We start from the raw sequence: 25272 nt of genomic DNA, 5'->3' as shown, positions 1-25272 counted from the left end.
AGTCGTCTTCTGTAGATTTTACAGCCTCCGAAACCCTACGGGGCAGTTCTACTCTGTACTCCACGGCAAATGGTTATTTCTTGTTCAGGAGAAATCAGTTGAGGGGCTGCATGTCTTAGTTTAATCCTGAAACAGGGGTAATATAACCTATTTCAAGATATGAGCATGTGACTATCTAGCATGAGCAAACTACATTCTGAAGTTTGAGCATACGTGGATATCATTTAGCATGCGACTTAAGTGGGCTGGGAATGTGTGGGAGGCAGCTTTGCTTGGGGGTCCCAATCTTGTTTCTAGAAACATAGATCTTTTTTATGGGGCATATCCAGCAGGAGGATCAGGTAGAAAATTTTACCTGTTGCTTACCTGATATCTCCATTTGGATGACGAAAAGGCATTTCAAACTTGACATGTTCAAAACAAGCTCTAGATCCGCCCCCTGAATGTATTCCTGCCGTATTAATCTTCATTGCAGTAAATGGTACCACAGACTCAAAGCTGCTCAAGCCAAAACAAAAAACCACACGTCATACCCGATTGCTCTTTTTCTTTCCTATCCCTTATCATTAGGTTCTGTCAGTTCTACCTCAAAATGTGCCCTAAGTCGATTTTTCCCACTTCTCTCTATGTTTACTACTGTTAATGCTTTGGCCCAAGCTCCCATCATATCATGTCGCTCCAGACTATTGGAATAGCCTCTTTACTGGCCTCCTGGCTTCCTTTTTTGCCATCATCACCTGTACCCCATTTTCCACATTTTTGTCAGTGGTTTTTTAAAAATATAAATCGCATCCATATCATTCCCCTGCTTGAAATCCTTCAATGGCTTCCTGTTGTAATTAGAATAAAATCCAGTCTCCAGGCAAAATCCCAAAGGCCCTATGCAGGACACCTCACTCCTGCCTTCCCCTTGGCCCTCATTCTCTTCTACCTCACACTGTTCAGGCATGCAGTCCTTTTGTTTATGAAACACACCAAACTCACTCTTGCCTCAGGACTTTTGAGCTTGCTGTTCCTTCTGCCTGGAATGTACTTCTGCCAGATTGCTGTGAGGCTGACAGTTAAATTCCAGCCCAAATGTCACCTCCTTGGAGAGACCTCCCATGACCTCCTTTGAATGTTGCCTACTCCTGGCCCCCTCCCTGTAGCTGCAGATGTCCTGGCACAACAGAGGTACCATGGGCTTGTTCACTGGATACAGTAGATCAATGACACAGCTGCTCAAGCATGGTGAACCCCCTGAAAATGTATGCAGAATGTGTGTGTGGGGTACTTTAATCAGATTCTAAAGAGCTCTGTGACTTAAAGAGCTGGAGGACATCTTTAAAGAGAAAGCGGTCATCTGTATATGGCCTGATCATAGGAAGAATGGATGATTCAGTGCAGTGTTGGTTCATTTTGATTACATGCTGTGAAGAATTAGGACGGATGTTTATATTCTTTGCAGATTTAGAGTTACCTCAAACTGCTGGGCAGTGCCGTACAGTTTTTAAAGATGGTTTTGACATACCTCAGCCCAGCTTACATGGGGAAGTGGGGAGGAGGCGGAATGGAACCCAGATTTTGATGTTGACAGTGTTGTGGTTTCAAGGTATTTTCATGCCATTTCCTGATGAAAGTAGTCCATGTATTTTCTTTAAGATAAATTCATTGAAGACATATGGCATTGTTTCTCAAACTTTTTGGAATCAGACCCCATTACACTCTTAAAAATTGAGGACCACAAAGAACATTGTGTGTGTGTGTGTGTGTGTGTGTGTTTAAGATGTATAGATATAGTATTAAAAAAACTAACTCATTGCCATTGAGTCAATTCCAACTCATGGCGACCCTATAGATAGGATAAATGGAGAAATTAAAAAAATATTAATTCATTAAAATAACAACAATAAACCAATTATTAACATAAATAACAACTTTTAGAAAAATATTTTACAAACTAAAGAAATAATAGTTACTGAGAAAAGTGGCACAGCTTTGTATTTTTGCAAATCTCTTCAATGTCTTGCTGGGTAGAAGACTGCCAGATTCTCTTATCTGCTTATATATTCAGTCTGTTGTCATATGTTGCTTCGACTGAAGTAGATGAAGAAAATCTGACATTACACACATCAGTAGTTGGAAAAAGGAGGACTGTTTTACTAGTCTTTTCAGGTAATTGTGGGTGTTCATTGATTCTACAGCAAAAGTGGACAAGCGGTAGTTTCTGTAGGTTAGTTGCAGTGTGGAATCTGAAGCCATAACAATGTTACAGTAAGTTCCATTGGTTTATCTCATACTTTGAATGGATCTTTTACCTAGTGTGATATTATGCATTGGTCATTTGGAAAATATTGTCTCACTGAATAAAGCAGAGATATTGAAAGATGCCCTATTTCCCCAGAATTCTGGATTAATATATGTATAAACTAATATGAGGACAATTATAGAACAAACATGGAGTATAAAATAGACTGATCTACAGGTTCTAAAATTGTCTAAAGGACCCAAACATCCTTTCTCAAAAAGTAATTTAACGTCTGTAGACATTTGTCCAAAAACAAAAAAGCTACTTTCCCAAGTCTCTGCGGTAATTTTAGTATTTCCACGATGTAGTGTGTTGTAGTTTAAGATAGGAAAAGTTGAGATACATGGCTGCTATGCATTAGATAATTAAATCTGTTTACAGCCCTTTTTTTACTCATGCTACAGAAGCTGTACGTTTGTTTGCAGGAAAAAAGATTATGCAGCCTGATTTCAGGCTAAGTACAGTTTCTTTGTAGCAAATTATATAAGGTAGATTTAAATTGTACATGTTAGAGAATCACATTCTTTCAAAAACAATATTAGCAAGTATTTTACAATTGACTGTTCTTAGAAAAATCTCTGCTTCATTTACTTATCAAACTCTGATGGTTGATTCTTTAGAATTCAGACCGTGCTGAATGTTTGATTTTTTTTTTTTTAATCTCTTTTAAGTGGTTGCGTTAGTGACTGCATTGGAACCGAATGTCCAGTGTGTTATACTCCAGCCTGGATACAAGATGTGAAGATAAATAGACAGTTGGACAGCATGATCCAGCTTTGTAGTAAGCTTCGAAATTTGCTGCATGACAATAATCTTTCAGGTGAGAAATACCATTGGCTCTCATTTAAATAACCAATGAATTCATATTGATTACATTAAATATGTAAAAGGAGTTCTCAGGAATTCTGAATGACGAGCTTAGATTTTTTTAAGATCTGTAGTGCTTAGGATGCAGTGGTTAAAGTGCTCAGCTGCTAACTGAACCCCCTGGCCCTTATGGGGGAGAAAAGACCTGGCGATCTGCTCCTGTAAAGATTACAGCCTAGGCTCTTTTGAGTCTGAATACAGCCTAGGTTGAGTCTGAATCGACTCAACGACACACAACAACAACATATTGTATATACAACATATTGTATAGAGTCATCTGGAGAAATGATAGTTACCTTGTCATTAGGTGTCGTCAAGTCAGTTCCGACTCATTGCGACCCCTGTGTACAACAACAAAACACTCCCTGGTCCTGTAGCATCCTCGCAGTCGTCATTACGCTTGAGCACATTGTTGCAGCCACTGTGTCAATCCATTGCATTGAGGGTCTTTCTCTTTTTCACAGACCCTCTACATTACCAAGCATGATGTCCTCCTCCAGGGACTGATCTCTCCTGATACCATGTCCAAAATCGGTGAGACATAGTCTCACCATTCTTGTTGTACTTCTTCCAAGACAGATTTGTTCACTCTCTTGGCAGTCCATGGTATATTCAGTACTCTTTGTCAACACCACAATTCAAAGCCTTCAATTCTTCTTCGGTCTTCCTTATTCATTGTCCAGCTTTCGCATACATATGAGGCAATTGAAAACACCATGGCTTAGGTCAGGTGCACCTTAGTCTTCAAAGTGACATCTTTGCTTTTCAACACTTTAAAGAGATCTTTTGTAGCAGATTGGCCCAATGCAATGAGTCTTTTCATTTCTTGACTGCAGTTGCCATGGGTGTTGATTGTGGATCCAAGTAAATGAAATAGACCTGTCGGGGGGACAGTTACCTTAGAGATTATTAAGAGATTGTTAAGTCTAACGCCCTTATTTTATGGATGAGAAACCAAGGTCCAGAGAGGTTGAGTAATTTTGACAAAAGTCGTACATGTAGTTAATACCAGAATTGGGTATTTCTTCTGATTGTCAGTCCAGACTTCCCCACCACTCTGTGCTGCCTGCTTTTTACAGTTCTGATAATTTCTCTATAATATGTATAGAATAGTAGTTTTGTCCTTAATGGTGCTTAACTTGCTTAAATGCACCTTTAAAAGGTAGAATACAACTTTCTTCCAAGGATCACTTTCCTAGGCTGAATTAATTAGCTGAGCACATTTTGAGATGGCAAAACTCTAATAGTCTTATTTTCTATTTAAATGGGGGTTAATGTTTTTCAAATTGTTCATAGACTCTGTATATTAATTGTATGTCTTCCCATTGTGCTTTCTGCTGAGAACTAATTAGCTGTGGAAAGAAAGTAAAGTGTTTTGGATCTTTGCAGTTGGATATTGGAATTGTCATTTTATTGACCAGATCACGTCATTTCAACTTGTGTTTACAGGAGAACCTTTTTTCTTAACTGACAGGATGCTGTAAGTGATTGACAATGCTCTTGTAAAATTGTTAGATTTCTGTTTTTAAATCTTATGTTCTCAGATATGTGACATAATGCGTTATTACAAAAGATGAAGTTGACTGGACAAAATAAAGATACAAGGCAAAAATACATTGAGTCTTATTGACCAGAGATCCATGATTAAGAAGAATTAAATCATAGTCGACCTAAGAAAATTTACCTTCATCTAGTTATTGGATCATTGTATTAGACTCTATTGTTTTATGATAAAATATATGCTAGTGATACTGTTTTTGAGTAGTATGGCCACTAATTAGATTATGTGACTGTTAACAGAATACAGTACATGGGTCAAAGTTTTATGTATTTCAGATATAATTAAATATACACATACATACATATGTATATGCACATATACATATCTATATATATTTATATCTACATCTTGGAAAACCAAAAGGGAAGAACATGCTCGGCGTTTCTCCAGCTGAAGGAACTGAAGAAAAAATTCAGGCCTTGAGTTGCAATAGTGAAGGATTCCATGGGGAAAATATTAAACGACGCTGGAAGCATCAACAGAAGATGGAAGGAATACACAGAGTCATTATACCAAAAAGAAATAGTCAATGTTCAACCATTTCAAGAGGTGGCATATGATCAGGAACCGATGGTACTGAAGGAAGAAGTCCAAGCTGCTCTGAAGGCACTGGCAAAAAACAAGGCTCCAGGAATTGATGGAATATCAATTGAGATGTTTCAACAAATGGATGCAGCACTGGAGGTGCTCACTCTTCTATGCCAAGAAATATGGAAGACAGCTTCTTGGCCAACTGACTGGAAGAGATCCATGTTTATGCCTATTCCCAAGAAAGGTGATCCAGCCGAATGTGGAAATTATAGAACAATATCATTAATATCACACACAAGCAAAATCCTGCTGAAGATCATTCAAAACTGGCTACAGCAGTATATTGACAGGGAACTGCCAGAAATTCAGACTGGTTTTAGAAGAGGACGTGGAACCAGGAATATCATTGCTGATGTCAGATGGATCCTGGCTGAAAGCAGAATACCAGCAGGATGTTTACCTGTGTTTTATTGACTATGCAGACATTTGACTGTGTGGATCATAACGAACTATGGATAACATTGCAAAGAATGGGAATTCCAGAACACTTAATAGTGCTCATGAGGAACCTTTACATAGATCAAGAGGCGGTTGCTTGAACACAGCAAGGGGATACTGATTGGTTTAAAGTCAGGACAGGTGTGCGTCTGGGTTGTATTCTTTCACAATACCTATTCAGTCCCCCACATGTCTGTCAGTTTGTTGTACTGTGGGGGCTTGTGTGTTGCTGTGGTGCTGGAAGCTATGCCACCGGTATTCAGATACCAGCAGGGTCACCCATGGAGGACAGGTTTCAGCTGAGCTTGCAAACTAAGACAGACTAGGAAGAAGGACCCGGCAGTCTACTTCTGAAAGCATTAGCCAGTGAAAACCTTAGGAATAGCAGAGGAACATTGTCTGATATAGTGCTGGAAGATGAGCCCCTCAGGTTGGAAGGCACTCAAAAGATAACTGGGGAAGAGCTGCCTCTTCAAAGTAGAGTCGACCTTAATGACGTGGAGGGAGTAAAGCTTTCGGGACCTTCATTTGCTGATGTGGCATGACTCAAAATGAGAAGAAGGAGCTGCAAACATCCATTAATAATCGGAACCTGGAATGTACGAAGTATGAATCTAGGAAAATTGGAAATCGTCAAAAATGGAATGGGACGCATAAACACCGATATCCTAAGCATTAGTGAGCTGAAATGGACTGGTATTGGCCATTTTGAATGGGACAATCATATAGTCTACTATGCTGGGAATGACAACTCAAAGAGGAATGGTGTTGCATTCGTCGTCAAAAAGAACATTGCAAGATCTATCCTGAAGTACAACGCTGTCGGTAATAGGGTAACATCCATACGCCTACAAGGAAGACCAGTTAATATGACTATTCAAATTTACGCACCAACCACTAGGGTCAAAGATGAAGAAATAGAAGATTTTATCAGCTGCTCCAGTCTGAAATGGATGGAACATGCAATCAAGATGCATTGATAATTACTGGCGATTGGAATGCAAAAGTTGGAAACAAAGAAGAAGGATCAGTAGTTGGAAAATATGGCCTTGGTGATAGAAACAATGCCGGAGATCAAATGATAGAATTTTGCAAGACCAACGACTTGTTCATTGCAAATACCTTCTTTCACCAACATAAACGGCGACTATACACATGGACCTCGCCAGATGGAACACACACAAATCAAACTGACTACCTCTGTGGAAAGAGACGATGGATAAGCTCAATATCATCAATCAGAACAAGGCCAGGGGCCGACTGTGGAACAGACCATCAATTGCTCATATGCCAGTTCAAGCTGAAACTGAAGAAAATCAGACCAAGTGCACGAGAGCCAAAATATGATCTAGAGTGTATCCCACCTGAATTTAGAGACCATCTGACAAGCAGATTTGACGCATTGAACACTAGTGACCAAAGACCAGGTGAGTTGTGGGATGACATGAAGGACATCATCCATGAAGAAAGCAAGAGGTCACTGAAAAGACAGGAAAGAAAGAAAAGCCCAAGGTCGATGTCAGAGGAGACTCTGAAACTTGCTCTTGAGCGTCGAGCAGCTAAAGCAAAAGGAAGAATTCGTGAGATAAAAGAACTGAACAGAAGATTTCAAAGGGCCTCTCGAGAAGACAAAGTATTATAATGACATGTGCAAAGAGCTGAAGATGGAAAACCAAAAGGGAAGAACACAGTCGGCATTTCTCAAGCTGAAAGAACTGAAGAAAAAAATTCAAGCCTAGAGTTGCAATAGTGAAGGATTTTGATGCAGGAAGCATCAAAAGCATCAAAAGAAGATGTTCAGCCATTTCAAGAGGTGGCATATGATCAGGAACTGATGGTACTGAAGGAAGAAGTCCAAGCTGCTCTGAAGGCAGTGGCGAAAAACAAGGGCCCAGGAAGTGATGGAATATCAATTGAGGTGTTTCAACAAATGGATGCAGCGCTGGAGGTGCTCACTTGTCTATGCCAAGAAATATGGAAGACAACTTCCTGGCCAACTGATTGGAAGAGATCCATATTTATACCTACTCCCAAGAAAGGTGATCCAACCGAATGTGGAACAATATCATTAATATCACATGCAAGCAAAATTCTGCTGAAGATCATTCAAAAATGCTGCAGCAGTATATCGACAGGGAACTGCCAGAAATTCAGGCCAGTTTCAGAAGAGGATGTGGACCCAGGGATATGATTGCTGATGTCAGATGGATCCTGGCTGAAAGCAGAGAATACCAGAAGGATGTTTACCTGTGTTTTATTGATTATGCAAAGACATTCGACTGTGTGGATCATAATAAACTATGGATAGCGCTGGGAAGAATGGGAATTCCAGAGCACTTAATTGTAACCTTTAAATAGATCAAGAGGCAGTTGTTCGGGCAGAACAAGGGGATACTGATTGGTTTAAAGTCAGGAAAGGTGTGTGTCAGGGTTGTATTCTTTGACCATATCTGTTTAATCTGTATGCTGAACAAATAATCCGAGAAGCTGGAGTATATGAATAATAACAGGGCATCAAGACTGGAGGAAGACTCATTAACAACCTGTGTTATGCAAATGACACAGCCTTGCTTGCTGAAAGTGAAGAGGACTTGAAGCACTTACTAATGAAGATCAAAGACCACAGCCTTCAGTATGGATTACACCTCAACATAAAGAAAACAAAAATCCTCACAACTGGACCAATGAGCAACATTACGATAAATGGAGAAAAGACTGAAGTTGTCAAGGATTTCATTTTCCTTGGATCCACAATCAACAGCCTTGGAAGCAGCAGTCAAGAAATCAAAAGACGCATTGTGTTGGGCGAATCTGCTACAAAGGACCTCTTCAAAGTGTTGAAGTGCAGAGATGTCACCCTGAAGACTAAGGTGAGCCAGACCCAAGCCATGGTATTTTCAATCGCATCATATGCATGTGAAAACGGGCAATTAATAAGGAAGATAGAAGAATTGATGCCTTTGAATTGTGTTGGTGAAGAATATTGAATATACCATGGACTGCCAGAAGAACGAATAAATGTCTTGGAAGAAGTACAACCAGAATGCTCCTTAGAAGCAAGGATGACGAGACTGCGTCTGACATACTTTGGACCTGTTGTCAGGAGGGAGGAGTCCCTGGAGAAGGACATCATGCTTGGCAGAGTACAGGGTCAGCAGAAAAGGGGAAGATCCTCAACAAGGTGGATTGACACGATGGCACCTAACAATAACAACATCTATATCCATATATCTATATCTATATTTGGGGGTTTTTATACTTGGAAACCCTGGTTGCGTAGTGGTTAAGAGCTGCGGCTGCTGACCGAAAAGGTCAGCAATTTTAATGCACCAGGCACTCTGTGAAGCAGCTCCCCTCTGTCCTATAGGGTCACTATGAGTTGAAATTGACTCCTTGGGAACTGGTTTTTATATATACACATGTTTAGGGCACTTAATTAAAAAAAATATTGTGGTTGTAAACCTCTTTAAGAATATGATGAGGAAAAGTTTTGTCATTAATTCTTCAGTATTGTTTTTCTTCTTACTAAAATCAAAGACAATTCTAATTGTGTTTATTTTCTAGCTGGTAAGACTGGTATGTTATCTGGCTTTTTTCCCCTTCATTGAGGGTTCATGTGTCTTTGGTAGTTTTTATGGAGGGAATTAGTGAACTCCTTGTGTTAAGTGTACAATATGAAAAATGTTCACTTCTCGGGGAAAGTGGCTTTCATCAGATTGCGAAAATTGTGCAGCACTAAAAAAGTTAGAATTATTGGCCATGCATTGAAATTTCGGGTGCTGCTTTGAGATTTGTGGCTTTCATGGTATCTTGATTCAACTCTTCTTCGGTTACTGTATAGTAACATGACGTTTTTAATGGTGACAAAGCGAGAGCAGAGTGACTGCAGTCACTTACGCCATAGTGGGGCACTGATACCGTGGGCTGCATGGGAGAATGAAGTAGACGCCTCCTCAGAAATTTGATTGTAGTTAAACCTTGTTGCTGCCTAGTCAATGCCCACTCATAGCGACCCTATAGAACAGAATAGAACTGCCCCATAGATTTGAACTGCCAACCTTTTGGTTAGCAGCGGAGGTCTTAGCCTAGATTACTTAGGGTGGTCATCTTGTAAATTCCTTTTTTACTATTTTGTGTTTTAGCACAGTGCTTTCATTAGGGATATATGTATTCATTACATGCTTGTTGTATTGAGTTGGGTAAAAACTATCAGTGCTAAAACTAATTCATATCCCAAAGACTAAACCTGAAGTGATTATAAAACACAATCTTAGGTATTGGTTTCAACAGTCTGTTTTGTAATGGTAATATCCTCCTTTGCTATTGTGCTAGAAGATAATAACAGTAAATCTAGAGTATAAACACAGTGAAATATGAATTCCTGCCCAGATCTGTAATCTCCATGGTGCAAAACTTTTTCTGTTTAATGTAAATTGCTTTGTCACCAACTTTCCTCCCCAAATCTTACCCCCCAAATTAGGCTTGATGGACATTTGAGGTTTTCTTTTTTTTTTTTTTTAAACTATCTACTTAGCATATTTTATGTAGTGCCTTAACTGTAAAATAACTTCTAAAACTAAAATGGCATGAGGTGAACTATAAAGTAGGTAGAGGGAACCAATAGTTGGGGACAAATATGGTGGTTGATCCTCTCCTAGTGAGAAGCCTGGGAAAAGATCTTATTATTATAAAATATATAAAAAAAATAATAAAGGTATTCAATTAAGTATTCTCTAAGGTCTAGGTCCAAAATCGTATGATTTTTGTTAAATGGCGAAGTGTTGAAGATGATGAATTAAGCGAAATGGTTGAGCATCTCCCATGTTTTCTTTTTTGGAAAACCCTGTAGTTCACAATTTATCTTCCAAATGAACCTTGTTACTTGCATTTACTATAAAATATATAATTACTGTAATTAAGGTGGGTAATTAGGAAGAACTTGTCAAATCATGGACATAGTATATGGTACACTGGAGATAAAGAGGCCTGATTTATAGTAATACTTTCTAAAATGAGCTTCTCTCTAAACACTTGAACGAATTTTTCTCGGTTCAGTATGCTTTAAAGAGAAGAGATTGTCATAAATTTTTCTGACAACCATTCATGGATAATTTTACCTTATTCTTTATAACATAATCTGCTTTCTACTAATGGAGTTAAATTGAAAAGTTTTTATTTCTCTTGCACCCTGTCATATTAAATCAGACCTTGCAGGTGCTGGTCAGGTTTCATGAAGTGTCTGTTGGCATTGGTGACAATAAAGAAAAAAAAAACTTTGATTATGCTTTCATAGATTGACAATTTCCTCTCCTGCTTTCTGGTTTAAGGACAGAGGCTGGTCTTCTGTAGTGAATTATACAGTGTTCTGTATATGCTATGACTTTTTACAATGGATGAGGGTGAGTGTTCCAGTAGCTGTAGTCGTGGTGCTTTTTAAAACTGAGTGCATACTACTTAGACGATAATCCCTCTTCATTGAAGGTGTTAATGTTGCACAGATGGCAGCAGAGTAGTTCCCTTTGATTTTTAATAAGGGACTAGTTTCTCAAAGAGATTTCTTAACTTCTGTTGTGAAACCTATAATAGAAAATAATTTGAAAGACACAATGTGCATCATTATAATCCTTTGATGTAGATTAATGATAGCTAAATCACATTTTCTCATTGCCTCTTTTTTCTATAGTTTATTACTAAATTTTAAGAAAAAACACTTGGCTGAAGCAGCTCCTTGGGAACACGTGCATCTCCAGTCCTCGATGTTTTGTGGAATATTCTGAGATATTGAAATTCAGAGAATAGAATTCTTTTGAGTGTCGTCACTAAGAAATTTACTATGTAGAGGAAGGACCAATATTTTTCTGCATGGAATGAATATGATAATTTATCCTGTTTAGAGGCCTTCACCCATCAGAACTCTTGTAGCCGTTAATGGTGTGATTTATGTCCCAGCAGTGTTGTTGTTTTTGCTTTTTACAGTCTTATCTGAGAGTACGCCGTCTGAAATCCAGAATTCACAAGCGTGTTTGCTGTTGTTGTCCTTGCTTTTCATACCAGGATACGTAATCAAAATCTCCTTGAGTAAAGTTGTTATTCCTGAATGATGAGTGAAATGATTGTGTACATATAAATTACATGAATATGTACACTCTTCATTTACTGTTAGGAAATGTGTACACCCGAGTGTGAAATTGGTTGGCAGATTTAGTTTTCTTAGTAGATGGGAGTGTTTTGCTACCATTTACAAGCCTTAAGTTTTCTTGAAATGCCTTACGCTACATTTTGTATATATTATAAACATCGAGGACTTGAGGATTTTGACTTGTTTTTAGTTGAAAATGTCATCACCTTTGTTTAAAATAAATAAAAAATCAAACGTAAGTTTTTACAGACTACCTGAGGGTTAACCTTTAATCCTTTGTAACCCTGAGTCTTTCTTAAAAAGTAATCCTGGTAAGATTTTTTTTTTAATATTATTTTTATTACATCCCAGAACTGTGTTAAACACTTCACAGTAATTTAATTCTTACGACAACCCAGTGCACAAGATACTATTCTTATTTCAGGTTTATAGGTGGAGAAACTTATTTGCCCAAGGTCACACAGAGAGTAGCTGCCAGAACCAGGCTCAAGCTCCACACACTTTGTTCTGTCAGGAAGCCTCTCTCTACCCTTCCCAGATCTGCTAGTGGCGTGTTCATTGCTTCTTTCCAGGATCAGGACAGATCACACGTCATCTGTTAGATCACTTCAGCATCTCTTCTTGAAGAAGACAAAACTTTGACTCCTTCCATGTGCCCATGTGAGTTCCAGGGGACTTTTGAAACTGCAAGGTAGCAGACTGGCATCTGGACAAGATCAAAAGTGGCTGCCACCCATCTGATGTGTAAAGCTAATCAATAATAATCTGAAGGCATAGATTTCTAGTCCAGGGCCACACACAGGATGAGTTGCCAATAAGAGCTGTGGTACTTGTAACAAATCAATCCCCGGTGCTCTGTTACCAACAGTGTGCAGTTAACTTTTTCTTTCTTTCTCTTTAATACTGTTTTATTGAGTTTTCAATGAAAGTTTACACAGCAAGTTAGGTTCCCATTTGACAGTGTCTGCACATTATTCAGTGACATTAGTTACGTTTATCCGTTTATCACAATGTGTTAACATTCTCTTTAATTGTGTTATGTTTGTTCCATTTCTAGTACTCTAGTTTCCCTGCCCCTTCATCTTCTCATCGTTGCTTTTGGGTAACTGTTGACCTTTTGGTTTCATACTGATGGTTTTTAAGTAGAGCACTGATTTATGGGTAGTACCCTTTATTTTGTGTGCCACTCTGCTGTTTCACTAAAGTGTGATCTGAAAGGATAGGGTAGGTTCTAGATTTAAAAAATGTCTCAGGGGATAGCCTCAGGGAGTCCTCTGTTCTCTACTGTTCCAGTTTGTCTGGCCTTTTTTTTTTTTTTTTCTTAAATAAGAATTTGAGTTCTTCTCCACATTTTTCTCCCATTCTACCCTGGACCATCTGTTGTGATGCTGGTCAGAATGGTCAGTAGTGGTAGCCAGGTACCATCTAGTTCTCCTGGTCTCACGGTACATGAAGTTGTGGATCATGTAGACTTGTTTCTTCTCTGAGCTTTTGTTTACCTTCTTACTGTTGCTCCTGGTAAGTAGAGACCTGTAGTGTCTTAGGTGGCCATACGCAAGTTTTTAAGACCCCAGGTGCTAAAATCACTTCACTAGGATACAGATGATTTTTGTGAACTATGTTGTGCCAGTTGACTGAGTTGTCCTATGAGATTATGGTCCTATGCTTTCAAACTCAGAAGACCAACATTGGAATGTGGTTGTGTCTGTGGAGTATCTGTATTTGTGTCTTCAATGGGTGTATGTGCCTGCACCCACATATTTGTATTTACACGTAACTTACAGATACTTCTGGAGCCCTGGCGCAGTGGTTAAGAGCTATGCGAGCTGTGGCTGCTAACCAAAAGCTCAGCAATTCGAATCTATCAGCCGCTTCTTGGAAACCCTCCAGGGCAGTTCTCCTGTGTCCTATAAGGTCGCTATGAGTCAGAATTGACTTTATGGCAACAGGTTTTGTTTTTTTATAGATACTTCTGGAGCCCTGGTGGCACAGTGGTTAAGAGCTTGGATGTTAACCAAAAGGTCAGCAGTTTGAGTCCACCCATAGCTCCTTGGAAACCCTATGGGGCAGTTCTCCTCTGTCCTATAGGGTCACTATGAGTCAGAACTGACTCGATGGCAACGGGTTTGGTATAAGTACTTCTGTCTGTTCTCACCTGTGTATACAACTGTATCTACCCATATACCAGTATGCTTATACCTATCCATATGTGCTCAAACACTAGTTTTTTACTTGGTTGTGCTCTGTGTCTACATTTGGTGCCACTTTTCCCATCACCAAAAAAAAAAAAAACGAATTTCTATGATCTAAAGCATAATTTCCCCTCCCCCATCCCCTCAGTAACCACCAATGAATATCGGTCTGTATATGTACACCTATTCTTGTATATAATTGTCCGTATATGCTTATTTACTTCTGTAGACTAGAGGTTAGACCCTTATCAGATCAGTTCTTTCTTGAAGATTTCTTCTCAATCTTTAAAAGTCTTTTGATGAACATCAGTTTTTAATTTTTTGAGGGTCCATCTGTCTATTTTGCCTTCTAGTTGTGCATTTGTTGTTATGTTTGTTATCCTATTTTTACAAAAGATTAGGTCTCATGGTTTTCTCCCAGTAATTTTATGGTTTTAGGTCAAACATTTAGGTCTTTGATCCATTTTGAGTTAGTTTTTATGTATGGTGTGAGGCATGGATCCTGTTTCATTTTTCTTCAGGTGAATATCCAGTTTTGCCAGCACCATTTATTAAAGAGACTGTTCCTGCCTCCACTGAATGGACTTTGACTCCTTGTGGAAAATCAGTTGTTTATAAATAAAAAATAAATAAAAATTTTTTAAATGGCTGGGTTTAATTCTGAGTTTTCAATTCTTTTCCACTGGTCTGTGTGTCTGTTGTTGAGCCAGTACCAGGCTGTTTGACTACAGTGGCTGTATATTTGTTCTTTTTCTTCAATATTGCTTTCGCTTTCCAGAGTTTCTCTCCTTTCCATATGAGGTTGGTCATTAGCTTTTCCATTGCAGTAAAGAATGTTGCTGGGATTTGTATTGGGATTGCATTGTATCTGAAGACTGCTTTAGGTAGAATTGACATTTTCACTATATTAAGTCTTCTAATCCATGAGCATGGGCTGGCTTTCCATTTTGTAGGCCTCTTTTAGTCTCTTGTGGTGGTGTTTTATAATTTTCATTGTTTAAGTCTTTTAGATAATATTTCATTTTGACCATTTCTTGAGACTTGAATTTATGTTAGGGATAGCTTGGTTTTAAAATCTGCTTGTCACTACAGAGAAAAGACCTTGTTGAATTTAGACATAAAGTCTCTATGTGAATGGGTATTTCATTCTGAGTGTTTTAGTCGCCAAGATCCTGTCTTAATAACACTTAATAGACCAGGCGATGTTCAGCTAGGACAGAAGGGGTGTAGGAGGGCGTGTCCTTATTTAGGTAGTTACTTTACTGTCTTTGTAATGGGATGCTTTCATTTTCATCAAGAGGAAGTGACAGCTTCCTTGGAGTGGAGTGCAGTTTGACTGAATTCTTTCATTAGGTGGGGATCATATCTCTAAAATTTCTACAGTTAAATACTAATTATTTCTCAAAACGTACTTTTTTTAAAATAATTTTTATTGTGCTTTAAGTGAAAGTTTACAAATCAAGTCAGTCTCTTGCACAAAAACCCATATACACCTTGCTACACACTCCCAATTATTCTCCCCATAATGAGGAAGCCTGCTCTCTCCCTCCACTCTCTCTTTTTGTGTCCTTTTCTCCAGCTTCTAACCCCCTCCACCCTCTCATCTCCCCTCCAGGCAGGAGATGCCAACATAGTCTCAAGTGTCCACCTGATCCAAGAAGCTCACTCCTCACCAGCGTCCCTCTCCAACCCATTGTCCAGTCCAATCCATCTCTGAAGAGTTGGCTTCGGGAATGGTTCCTATCCTGGGCCAACAGAAGGTCTGGGGGCCATGACCACCGGGGTCCTTCCAGTCTCAGTCAGACCGTTAAGTCTGGTCTTATGAGAATTTGGGGTCTGCATCCCAGTGTTCCCCTGCTTCCTTAGGGGTCCTCTGTTGTGTTCCCTGTCAGGGCAGTCATCAGTTGTAGCCGGGCACCATCTAGTTCTTCTGGTCTCAGGATTATGTAGCCGCTGGTTCTTGTGGCCCTTTCTGTCTCTTGGGCTCATAATTGCCTTGTGTCCTTGGTGTTCTTCATTCTCCTTTGATCCATGTGGTTTGAGACCCATTGATGCATCTTAGATGGCTGCTTGCTAGCGTTTAAGACCCTAGATGCCACTCTTCAAAGTGAGATGCAGAATGTTTTGTTAATAGATTTTATTATGCCAATTGACATAGATGTCCCCTGAAACCATGGTCCCCAGACCCCTGGCCCTGCTACACTGGCCTTCAAAGCATTCAGTTTATTTAGGAAACTTTTTTTTGCTTTTGGTTTAGTCCAATTGTGGTGACCTCCCCTGTGCTGTGTGCTGTCTTTCCCTTCACCTAAAGTAGTTCTTATCTACTATCTAATTAGTGAATGCCCCTCTCCCACCCTCTTGTAACCACAAAAGAATGTTTTCTTCTCAGTTTAAACTATTTCTCAAGTTCTTATAATAGTGGTCTTATACAATATTTGTCCTTTTGCAACTGACTAATTTCACTCAGCATAATGCCTTCCAGGTTCCTCCATGTTATGAAATGTTTCACAGATTCCTCACTGTTCTTTATCGATACGTACTATTCCATTGTGTGAATATACCATAATTTATTTATCCATTCATCCGTTGATGGGCACCTTGGTTGCTTCCATGTTTTTGCTATTGTAAACAGTGCTACACTAAACATGGGTGTGCATATATCTGTTCGTGTAAAGGCTCTTATTTCTCTAGGATATATTCCAAGGAGTGGGATTGCTGGATCATATGGTAGTTCTATTTCTAGCTTTTTAAGGAAGTGCCAAATCGATTTCCAAAGTGGTTGTACCATTTGACATTCCCACCAGCAGTGTAGAAGTGTTCCAATCTCTCCACAGCCTCTCCAACATTTATTATTTTGTGTTTTTTGGATTAATGCCAGTCTCCTTGGAGTGAGATAAAATCTCATTGTAGTTTTGATCTGCATTTCTCTAATGGCTAATGATCGTGAGCAATACCCCATATGTCCGTTAGCTACCTGTCTTCTGTACTTAAGTGTCTATTCATATCTTTTGCCCATTTTTTAATTGGGTTATTTGTTTTTTTGCACTTGAGTGTTTGCAGTATTATGTAGATTTTAGGGATCAGGCGCTGATCAGAAATGTCATAGCTAAAAACTTTTTCCCAGTCTGTAGATAGTCTTTTTACTCTTTTGGTGAAGTCTGTGAATGAGCATAAGTGTTTGATTTTTAGGAGCTCCCAGTTATCTAGTTTTTCTTCTACATTCTTTATGATGTTTCCTATACTGTTTATGCCATGTATTAGGGCTCCTAACGTTGTCCCTATTTTTTCTTCCGTAATCTTTATCGTTTTAGATTTTATATTTAGGTCTTTGATCCATTTTGAGTTAGTTTTTGTGCATGGAGTGAGGTATGGGCCTTGTTTCATTTTTTTGCAGATGTATATCCAGGTATGCCAGCACCGTTTGTTAAAAAGACTGTCTTTTCCCCATTTCACTGTTCTGGGACCTCTGTCAAATATCAGCTGCTCATACGTGGATGGATTTATGTCTGGATTCTCAATTCTGTTCCATTGGTCCATGTATCTGTTGTTGTAGCAGTACCAGGCTGTTCTGACTACTGTGACGGTGTAACCCGTTGCCGGCTGTTTTGACTACTGTGGCGGTATAATAGGTTCTAAAATCAGGTAAAGTAAGGCCTCCTACTTTGTTCTTCTTTTTCAGTAATGCCTTATTTATCCGGGGCCTCTTTCCCTTCCATATGAAATTAGTGATTTGTTTCTCCATCTCATTAAAGAATGTCATTGGGATTTGGATTGGAATTGCATTAAATGTATAGATTGCTTTTGGTAGAATAGACATTTTTATAATGTTAAGTCTTCCTATCCATGAGCAAGGTATGTTCTTCCACTTATGTAAGTCTCTTGGTTTCTTGCAGAAGTGTACTGTAGTTTTCTTTGTTTAAGTCTTTTACATCTCTGGTAAGATTTATTCCTAAGTATTTTATCTTCTTGGGGGCTACTGTAAATGGCATTGATTTGGTGATTTCCTCTTCGATGTTCTTTTTGTTGGTGTAGAGGAATCCAGCTGATTTTTGTATGTTTATCTTGTATCCCGATACCCTGCTGAACTCTTCTATTAGTTTCAGTAGTTTTCTGGAGGATTCCTTAGGGTTTTCTGTGTATAAGATCATGTCATATGCAAATGGAGATGCTTTTACTTCTTCCTGGCCAATCTGGATGCCCTTTATTTCTTTATCTAGCCTAATTGCTCTGGCTAGGACCTCCAGCACAATGTTGAATAAGAGCGGTGATAAAGGGCATCCTTTTCTGGTTCCCGATCTCAAGGGGAATGCTTTCAGGCTCTCTCCATTTAGGGTGATGTTGGCTGTTAGCTTTTGTATATATGCCCTTTATTATGTTGAGAATTTTTCCTTCTATTCCTATTTTCTTGAGAGTTTTTATCATGAATGAGTGTTGAACTTTGTCAGATGCCTTTTCTGCATCAATTGATAAAATCATGTGATTCTTGTCTTTTGTTTTATTCATGTGGTGGATTACATTGTTTTGGTAATGTTGAACCATCCCTGCATACCTGGTATGAATCCAGCTTGGTCATGGTGCATTATTTTTTTGATATGTTGTTGAATTCTATTGGCTAAAATTATGTTGAGGATTTTTGCATCTACATTCATGAGGGATATAGGTCTATAATTTTCTTGTGGTTTCTTTACCTGGTTTTGGTATCAGGGATATGGTGGCTTCATAGAATGAATTTGGTAGTATTCCATCCTTTTCTATGCTCCTAAATACCTTTAGTAGTAGTGGTGTTAACTCTTCTCTGAAAGTTTGGTAGAACTCTGCAGTGAAGCCATCTGGACCAGGGCTTTTTTGGGGGGAGTTTTTTGATTACCTTTTCAATCTTTTCTTTTGTTATGGGTCTATTTAGTTTTTCTACCTCTGTTTGTGTTACTTTAGGTAGGTATTGTGTTTCTAGGAATTCTTCCATTTCTTCTAGGTTTTCAAATTTGTTAGAGTACAATTTTTCATAGTAATCTGATACAGTTCTTTTGATTTCAGTTGGGTCTGTTGTAATATTGGCCATTCTCATTTCTTATTTGGGTTATTTGCTTCCTCTCCTGTTTTTCTTTTGTCAGTTTGGCCAACGGTTTATCAATTTTGTTGGGTATTCCAAAAAACCAGCTTTTGGTCTTGTTAATTCTTTCAATTGTTTTTTTGTTTTCTACTTCATTTACTTCAGCGCTAATTTTTATTATTTGTTTTCTTCTGGTGCCTATGGGTTTCTTTTGTTGCTCTCTTTCTATTTGTTCAAGTTGTAGGGATAATTCTGTGATTTTGGCCCTTTCTTCTTTCTGAATGTGTGCATTTATTGGTATAAATTGGCCTCTGAGCACTGCTTTTTGCTGTGTCCCAAAGGTTCTGATAGGATATGTTTTGATTCTTATTGGATTCTCTGAACTTCTTTATTCCATCCTTAATGTCTTCTATAATCCAGTCTCTTTTGAGCAGGGTATTGTTTAGTTTCCAAGTGTTTGATTTCTTTTCTCTGCTTTTCCTGTTATTGATTTCCAGTTATGGCCTTATGGTCAGAGAAGATGCTTTGTAATATTTCAATGTTTTGGATTCTACTAAGGCTTGCTTTATGACCTAATATGTGGTCTATCATAGAGAATATTCCATGTGCACTAGAAAAGAAAGTATACTTGGTTGCTGTTGGGTGGAGTGTTCTATATATGTGTACGAGGTCAAGTTGGTTGACTGTGGCATTTAGATCTTCCGTGTCTTTATTGAGCTTTCTGGATGTCCTGTCCTTCACCAAAAGTGGTGTGTTGAAGTCTCTTACTATTATTGTGGAGCTGTATATCTCACTTTTCAATGCTGATGGAGTTCGTTTTATATATCTTGCAGCCCTGTCATTGGGTGCATAAATATTTAATATGGTTATATCTTCTTGGTGTATTGTCCCTTTAATCATTATATAGTGTCCTTCCTTATCCTTTGTGATGGATTTAGCTTCAAAGTCTATTTTGTCAGAAATTAGTATTGCCACTCCTGCTCTGTTTTGATTGTTATTTGCTTGATATATTTTTTCCATCCTTTGATTTTAGTTTGTTTGTGTCTCTAAGTCTAAGGTGTGTCTCTTGTAGGCAGCATATAGACAGATCTTGTTTTTTAATCCATTCTGCCACTCTCTGTCTCTTTATTGGTGCATTTAGTCCATTTACATTCAGGGTAATTATGGATAGGTATGAATTTAGTGCTATCATTTTGATGTCTTTTTTTGCGTGTTGACAGCTTCTTTTTCCCACTTGATTTTATGTGCTGAGTAGATTTTCTTTATATATTGTCTTTCCTCATATTTGTTGTTGTTGATTTTGTTTCTGCTGAGTCTCTGTTTTTCCCTTGTATTTATTTTGACGAGTAGGATAGTTTGTCTCGTTTGTGGTTACCTTATTATTTACCCCTGTTTTTCTAAATTTAAAACTAACTTTTGTTTCTTTTTATTGCCATATCTTTCTCTCCATATGGAAGGTGTATGATTACATTTCTTAGTCCCTCTTTATTATTTTAATGTTGTCTTCTTTTATATAATAACATCGCTGTTACCCTGTGTTGTGCTTTTTTTTTTTTTGTCCTTTTGATTTCCCTGTCTGGGTTGCCTTCTTGTTGCTCTGCCCAGTGTTCTCGTCTTGGGTCTAATACCTGATATTATTGATTTTTTTAACCAAAGAACTCCCTTTAGTATTTCATGTAGTTTTAGTTTGGTTTTTATGAATTCCCTCAACTTGTGTTCATCTGGAAATGTCTCAATTTCACCTTCGTATTTAAGAGACAGTTTTGCTGGATATATGATTCTTGGCAGACCATTTTTTTCCTTCAATTTTTTAAATATGTCATCCCATTGCCTTCTTGCCTGTGTGGTTTCTGCCGAATAGTCTGAGCTTTTTCTTATTGGCTCTCCCTTGTATGTGACTTTTCTTTTATGCGTTGCTGCTCTTGTAATTGTCTCCTTATCTTTGGTTTTGGCAAGCTTGATTATGTCTTGGTTACTTTCTTTTAAGATCTACCTTATGTGGAGTTCGATGAGCATCTTGGATAGCTATCTTTCATAATATCAGGGAAGTTTTCTGCCAACTAATCCTCAACAATTTTCTCTGTATTTTCTGTTATCCCTCCCTGTTCTGGTACTCCAATCACTCATAGGTTATTTCTCTTGATAGAGTCCCACATGATTCTTAAGGTTTCTTCATTTTTTTTAATTCTTTTCTCTGATTTTTCTTCAAATATATTAGTGCCAAGTGATTTATCTTTGAGTTCAGAAATTCTAGCTTCTACTTCCTCAATTCTGCTCCTCTGAATTTCTATTGAGTTGTCTAATTCTGTAATTTTATTGTTAATCTTCTCAGTTTCTGATTGCTGTCTGTGGATTTTTCCAGGTTATTGAACTTTTCATTATGTTCCTGAATAATCTTTCTGAGTTCTTCAGTTGCTTTATCTATGTGTTCCTTGGCTTGTTGTGCATATTGCCTCATTTCCTTCCTGATGTCTTGAAGGGTTCTGTATATTAAACTTTTGTATTCTGCATCTGGTAATTCCAGGAATGCACTTTCATGTAAAAGATCCCTGGATTCTTTGTTTTGAGAGCCTGTTGAGGTGATCATGGCCTGTTTCTTTATGTGACTTGATATTCACCGTTGTCTCTGAGCCATCTATAAGTTATTGTATTAGTTTATGCTTGCTTACTGTGTCGTAGCTGCTTGCTTTGTTTTGTTTTGGTATACCCCTATGGGTTGCTTGAGTGAGCTAGCTTGATTATTTTCTCCTTTGGAGCTCTGATGTCATGTCCCCAGCTGGCTAGCACTGTTATCAGGTATATCAGTCTAGGAGTCCCTTCAGTTTTCTTGTATGAATTCAGCTCAGGTTTCTAGGTAGCTGACCTCAAGTGTGTGGCACAGGCTCTGTCTAGAGTCTTAGAGGGGCAGAGGCAATTGGCGTATATACCCGTATCTGATTGCAGTAGGGGGTTACGCTCTGAACAAGGCAGGGGGCTGAGAACCGACCCCCAAGTGTCTCTGAGGAAAACGTGTCTCTGTTCCCTAGAGCGTGCTGGTGGGTGGCCTCTGCAGAGGGACCATGGGCACCCAAAGATTTTGTTGTAAGGACTGGGAAGTACCAGTTATCCCTGGTCCCCTGTTGCGGGTGGCAGGGCGACCCAAGTGGAGCCACCAGTCCTTATGTCCCTGTTGTGGGTAGGTGAGGACCTTGTTTAATAGGCAAAGCAATGTCAAACATCAAACACCCACCTTTCCGCTGCACAGCTGAAATGGTTGGAGTTTGCCAACAAGGACCTCTTCTCCCGAAATAGGCCCACACAAGTCCATGCAGAAGGGCAAGGTACTCAAGGTCCATGGATGGTTTATGCCTGGACAGGAGCAGTTTCTGTCCTGAGCTCCCCCAGTTAATGGAGCTGGCAAATTATCTTTTCCCCCTAGTTGCAAATTTTTTCCTTCCCCAAGTCCGGGAGGATGGCTCTAGGTGCTCACCAGGGTCTATCTCAGGCCTAGGGATTCAGCCGCTGAAGTTGGGTTGGGGGTGGAGGGGGCGCAGTAAAATATACGCAAGTACTTAGCTTTTGCCGAGAGCGCCCTTCTTCTCAGGTTCCAGAGGTGTGAGTGGGCTGTGTGGCTGGCAGCTTCTCCCTGAGGAAACTGTGGCCCAACACTGGGACCAGCCTGCCGCCTCTGCCAGGCCGCCACCGCCGCTCCGAAAATGGTGCCTGAGGGCTCCCCGCAATTCAGGTCCGGCAACTCCTCTCCGTTCTGAACGGTCTGTTCCTTCCTCTGCCCCTCAGTTCATTGTCTAAGCTTGCCTTTGATGCTCAGGGCTCCCAGCTTGTCACAAATATACTCGTTTCACTTGTTTTTTTGGGTCTTTGTTGTAAAGAGGGCTGGACGGAAGTGTCCGTGTATTCCGCCATCTTGGCTCTGCCTCCAAAACTTACTATTTTTCATTTTTTCTTACCTGTTAAAAGTGCTGTGTTTTACTTGGCAGATTTATTTATAAAGATAGGACTTTTATATTCAAGAAATACATGTTGATAGAAGGATAGACACAAAAAGAAATTTTGGGGATTTGAAATTTTAGTTTGCTAATCCTCTGGTTGCAGTAGTAAAGTAAAATGTTGCATATGAATATATGAAAATAATATTTCATAACTTCCTTTTACCTTTCTGATATTTTATCACATAAGAATATTGAAAAGAAATTTATCTCTAGAAACAGTAAGAAAAATGAAATTAAAATTTTGTATCTCTTAAGTATTAAAATTCTTCAAGAAGCAGCAACACTTCAAAATTTTATTTTATATCTTAGTACTATTTCATAATTTGTCCTTAAGCTTTCTTCCTTTTTTAACATCATCAAAATTTGCTTCTGCAAAATGAGATGAGACCCTTTTCATCTTTCTCTGAAAGTTTAGGGAATCTTTTTTTTGAAGGTTTGATGTAACTCTCCTACTAAACTATTGGGACTGGTTTTAATAATCTTCAGGTTTTTTTGGTGGTTATCTGTTCTGGTTGTTTCTTTCTTACTAGTCAGTTTTGGTAATTTCTATTTTTCCTGAAAATTACTCATTTTTACTACATTTTGAACCTTGTTCATATAGCTATTCATTGTATCAGTTTATAAGATGTTGGAAATTTTTTGTTGTAAGTACTGTTCTTTCTTATTCTTAATACTAATTGTCCCTTTTATGTTATTTCATCCTTGTTTAGTCTTGCCCAAATTTGGTGTTCCAATTCTTTTTTCCCCCAAGTAATCAATTTTTGATTTTGTTGGTGAATGTTATTTCATTGAAAACTGCTTTATTCCTGCTGCATTCTTAGGTTTATTTTGTACATTTTCTAGCTTCTTGAATTGGAAAACATGGTTTACTTGTTTTCAGTCTTTTTCTAAACTGCATTTGTATGCTTTCCTTTGACTACTGCTTTTGCCACTTCCAGCAAGTCTTCAGATAATGGTGCTTTCATTGCTATGTATTTTTAAATAGCATATAATATTTCTATTTTGACTTAATTTATAATCTAAGGGCCATTTAGGAGGGCTTTAAAATTCTTAGATATGTGTAGGAAGGCAAGAGGAACTTGGTGCAGTTACAGTCTAATGTACTCATAGTATTCCAATGAATGTAGCTTGTATGATTTCCGCATTTTAGCTTTGAAACTTTCTTTTTGTCTGATACATGGTCACTTATTTTGATCTTATTCCAGTTGCCAGGAACTGTGCAGAACCTAGAATTTTACTCTGCCTACAAGTTAGTCTGTGTTTTATTGATGCTTGCAGAAGACCCTGGGTGGTATAAATGGTTATCATACTTGGCTGCTAACGGAAAGTTTGGTGGTTCGAGTCCACCCAGAGATGCCTTGGAAAAAGGCCTGGTGATCTACTTCCAAAAAAATCAGCCACTGAAAGCCCTGTGGAACACAGCTCTGTTCCGAGACACATGGAGTCACCATAAGTTGGAATTGACTCAGCTGCAACTGTTGTTTTTTTGTTTGTTTGTCTTTTTTTAGCAGAAGACACAAGACTCCTTGGTCACAGATGAAGAACTTTATTACTCATGGCAAAAGCAGTAGCCAGAGCTTGTACTGTGGTGGCTTGGGTGTTGCTGTGATACTGGAAGCTACGCTACCAGCATTTCAAATAGCATCAAGGCCACCATGGTAGACAGGTTTCAGTGGAGCATCCAGACTAAAACACACTATTAAGAAGGACCTTGGCGGTCTACTTCTGAAAAATTTCATCAGTGAAAACCTTATGAATAGCAGGGAAACATTGTCTGGTATAGGGCTGGAAGATGGGCCCCTCAGGTTGGAAGGCACTAGAAATACGGCTGGGGAAGAGTTGTCTTCTCAAAGTAGAGTCAACGTTAATGATGTGGATAGAATCAAGCTTTGGCATGACTCAAAATGAAAAGAAACACCTACAAACATCTAATAATAATATGAATCTAGGAAAATTGGAAGTCAGCAAAAATGAAATGGGGTGCATAAAGATAGATATCCTAGGCATTAGTGAGCTGAAATGGACTGGTATTGACCATTTTAAATCAGACATTCTTATGGTCTGCTATACCAGGAATGACAAATTGAAGAGGAAATGCATTACATTGTCATCAAAAAGGACATTTCAAGATCCATCCTGATGTACAACACTGTTAGTA

At 38.7% G+C, this 25272-nt stretch overlaps 1 protein-coding gene across 2 annotated transcripts in view; it reads left to right on the top strand.

Annotated features, from left to right (window-relative positions):
- Positions 1-25272, top strand: part of BARD1 (BRCA1 associated RING domain 1) — a 105736-nt gene that overhangs the window by 14683 nt on the left and 65781 nt on the right. The window contains exon 3 of one of the 2 annotated variants that reach the window (XM_049888087.1): positions 2959-3107. In XM_049888087.1, coding sequence (XP_049744044.1) covers positions 2959-3107 — 149 coding nt within the window. Of the gene's footprint in view, positions 1-2958; positions 3108-12468; positions 12544-25272 lie in introns of those variants that run through there. The other variant, XM_049888088.1, reaches the window with a different exon arrangement.

The sequence above is a fragment of the Elephas maximus genome, chromosome 6 (assembly GCF_024166365.1).
Source record: "Elephas maximus indicus isolate mEleMax1 chromosome 6, mEleMax1 primary haplotype, whole genome shotgun sequence".
NCBI lineage: Eukaryota > Metazoa > Chordata > Mammalia > Proboscidea > Elephantidae > Elephas > Elephas maximus.
Note: the sequence above shows the minus strand (reverse complement) of the source record. Positions and strands in the feature narration are given on the sequence as shown.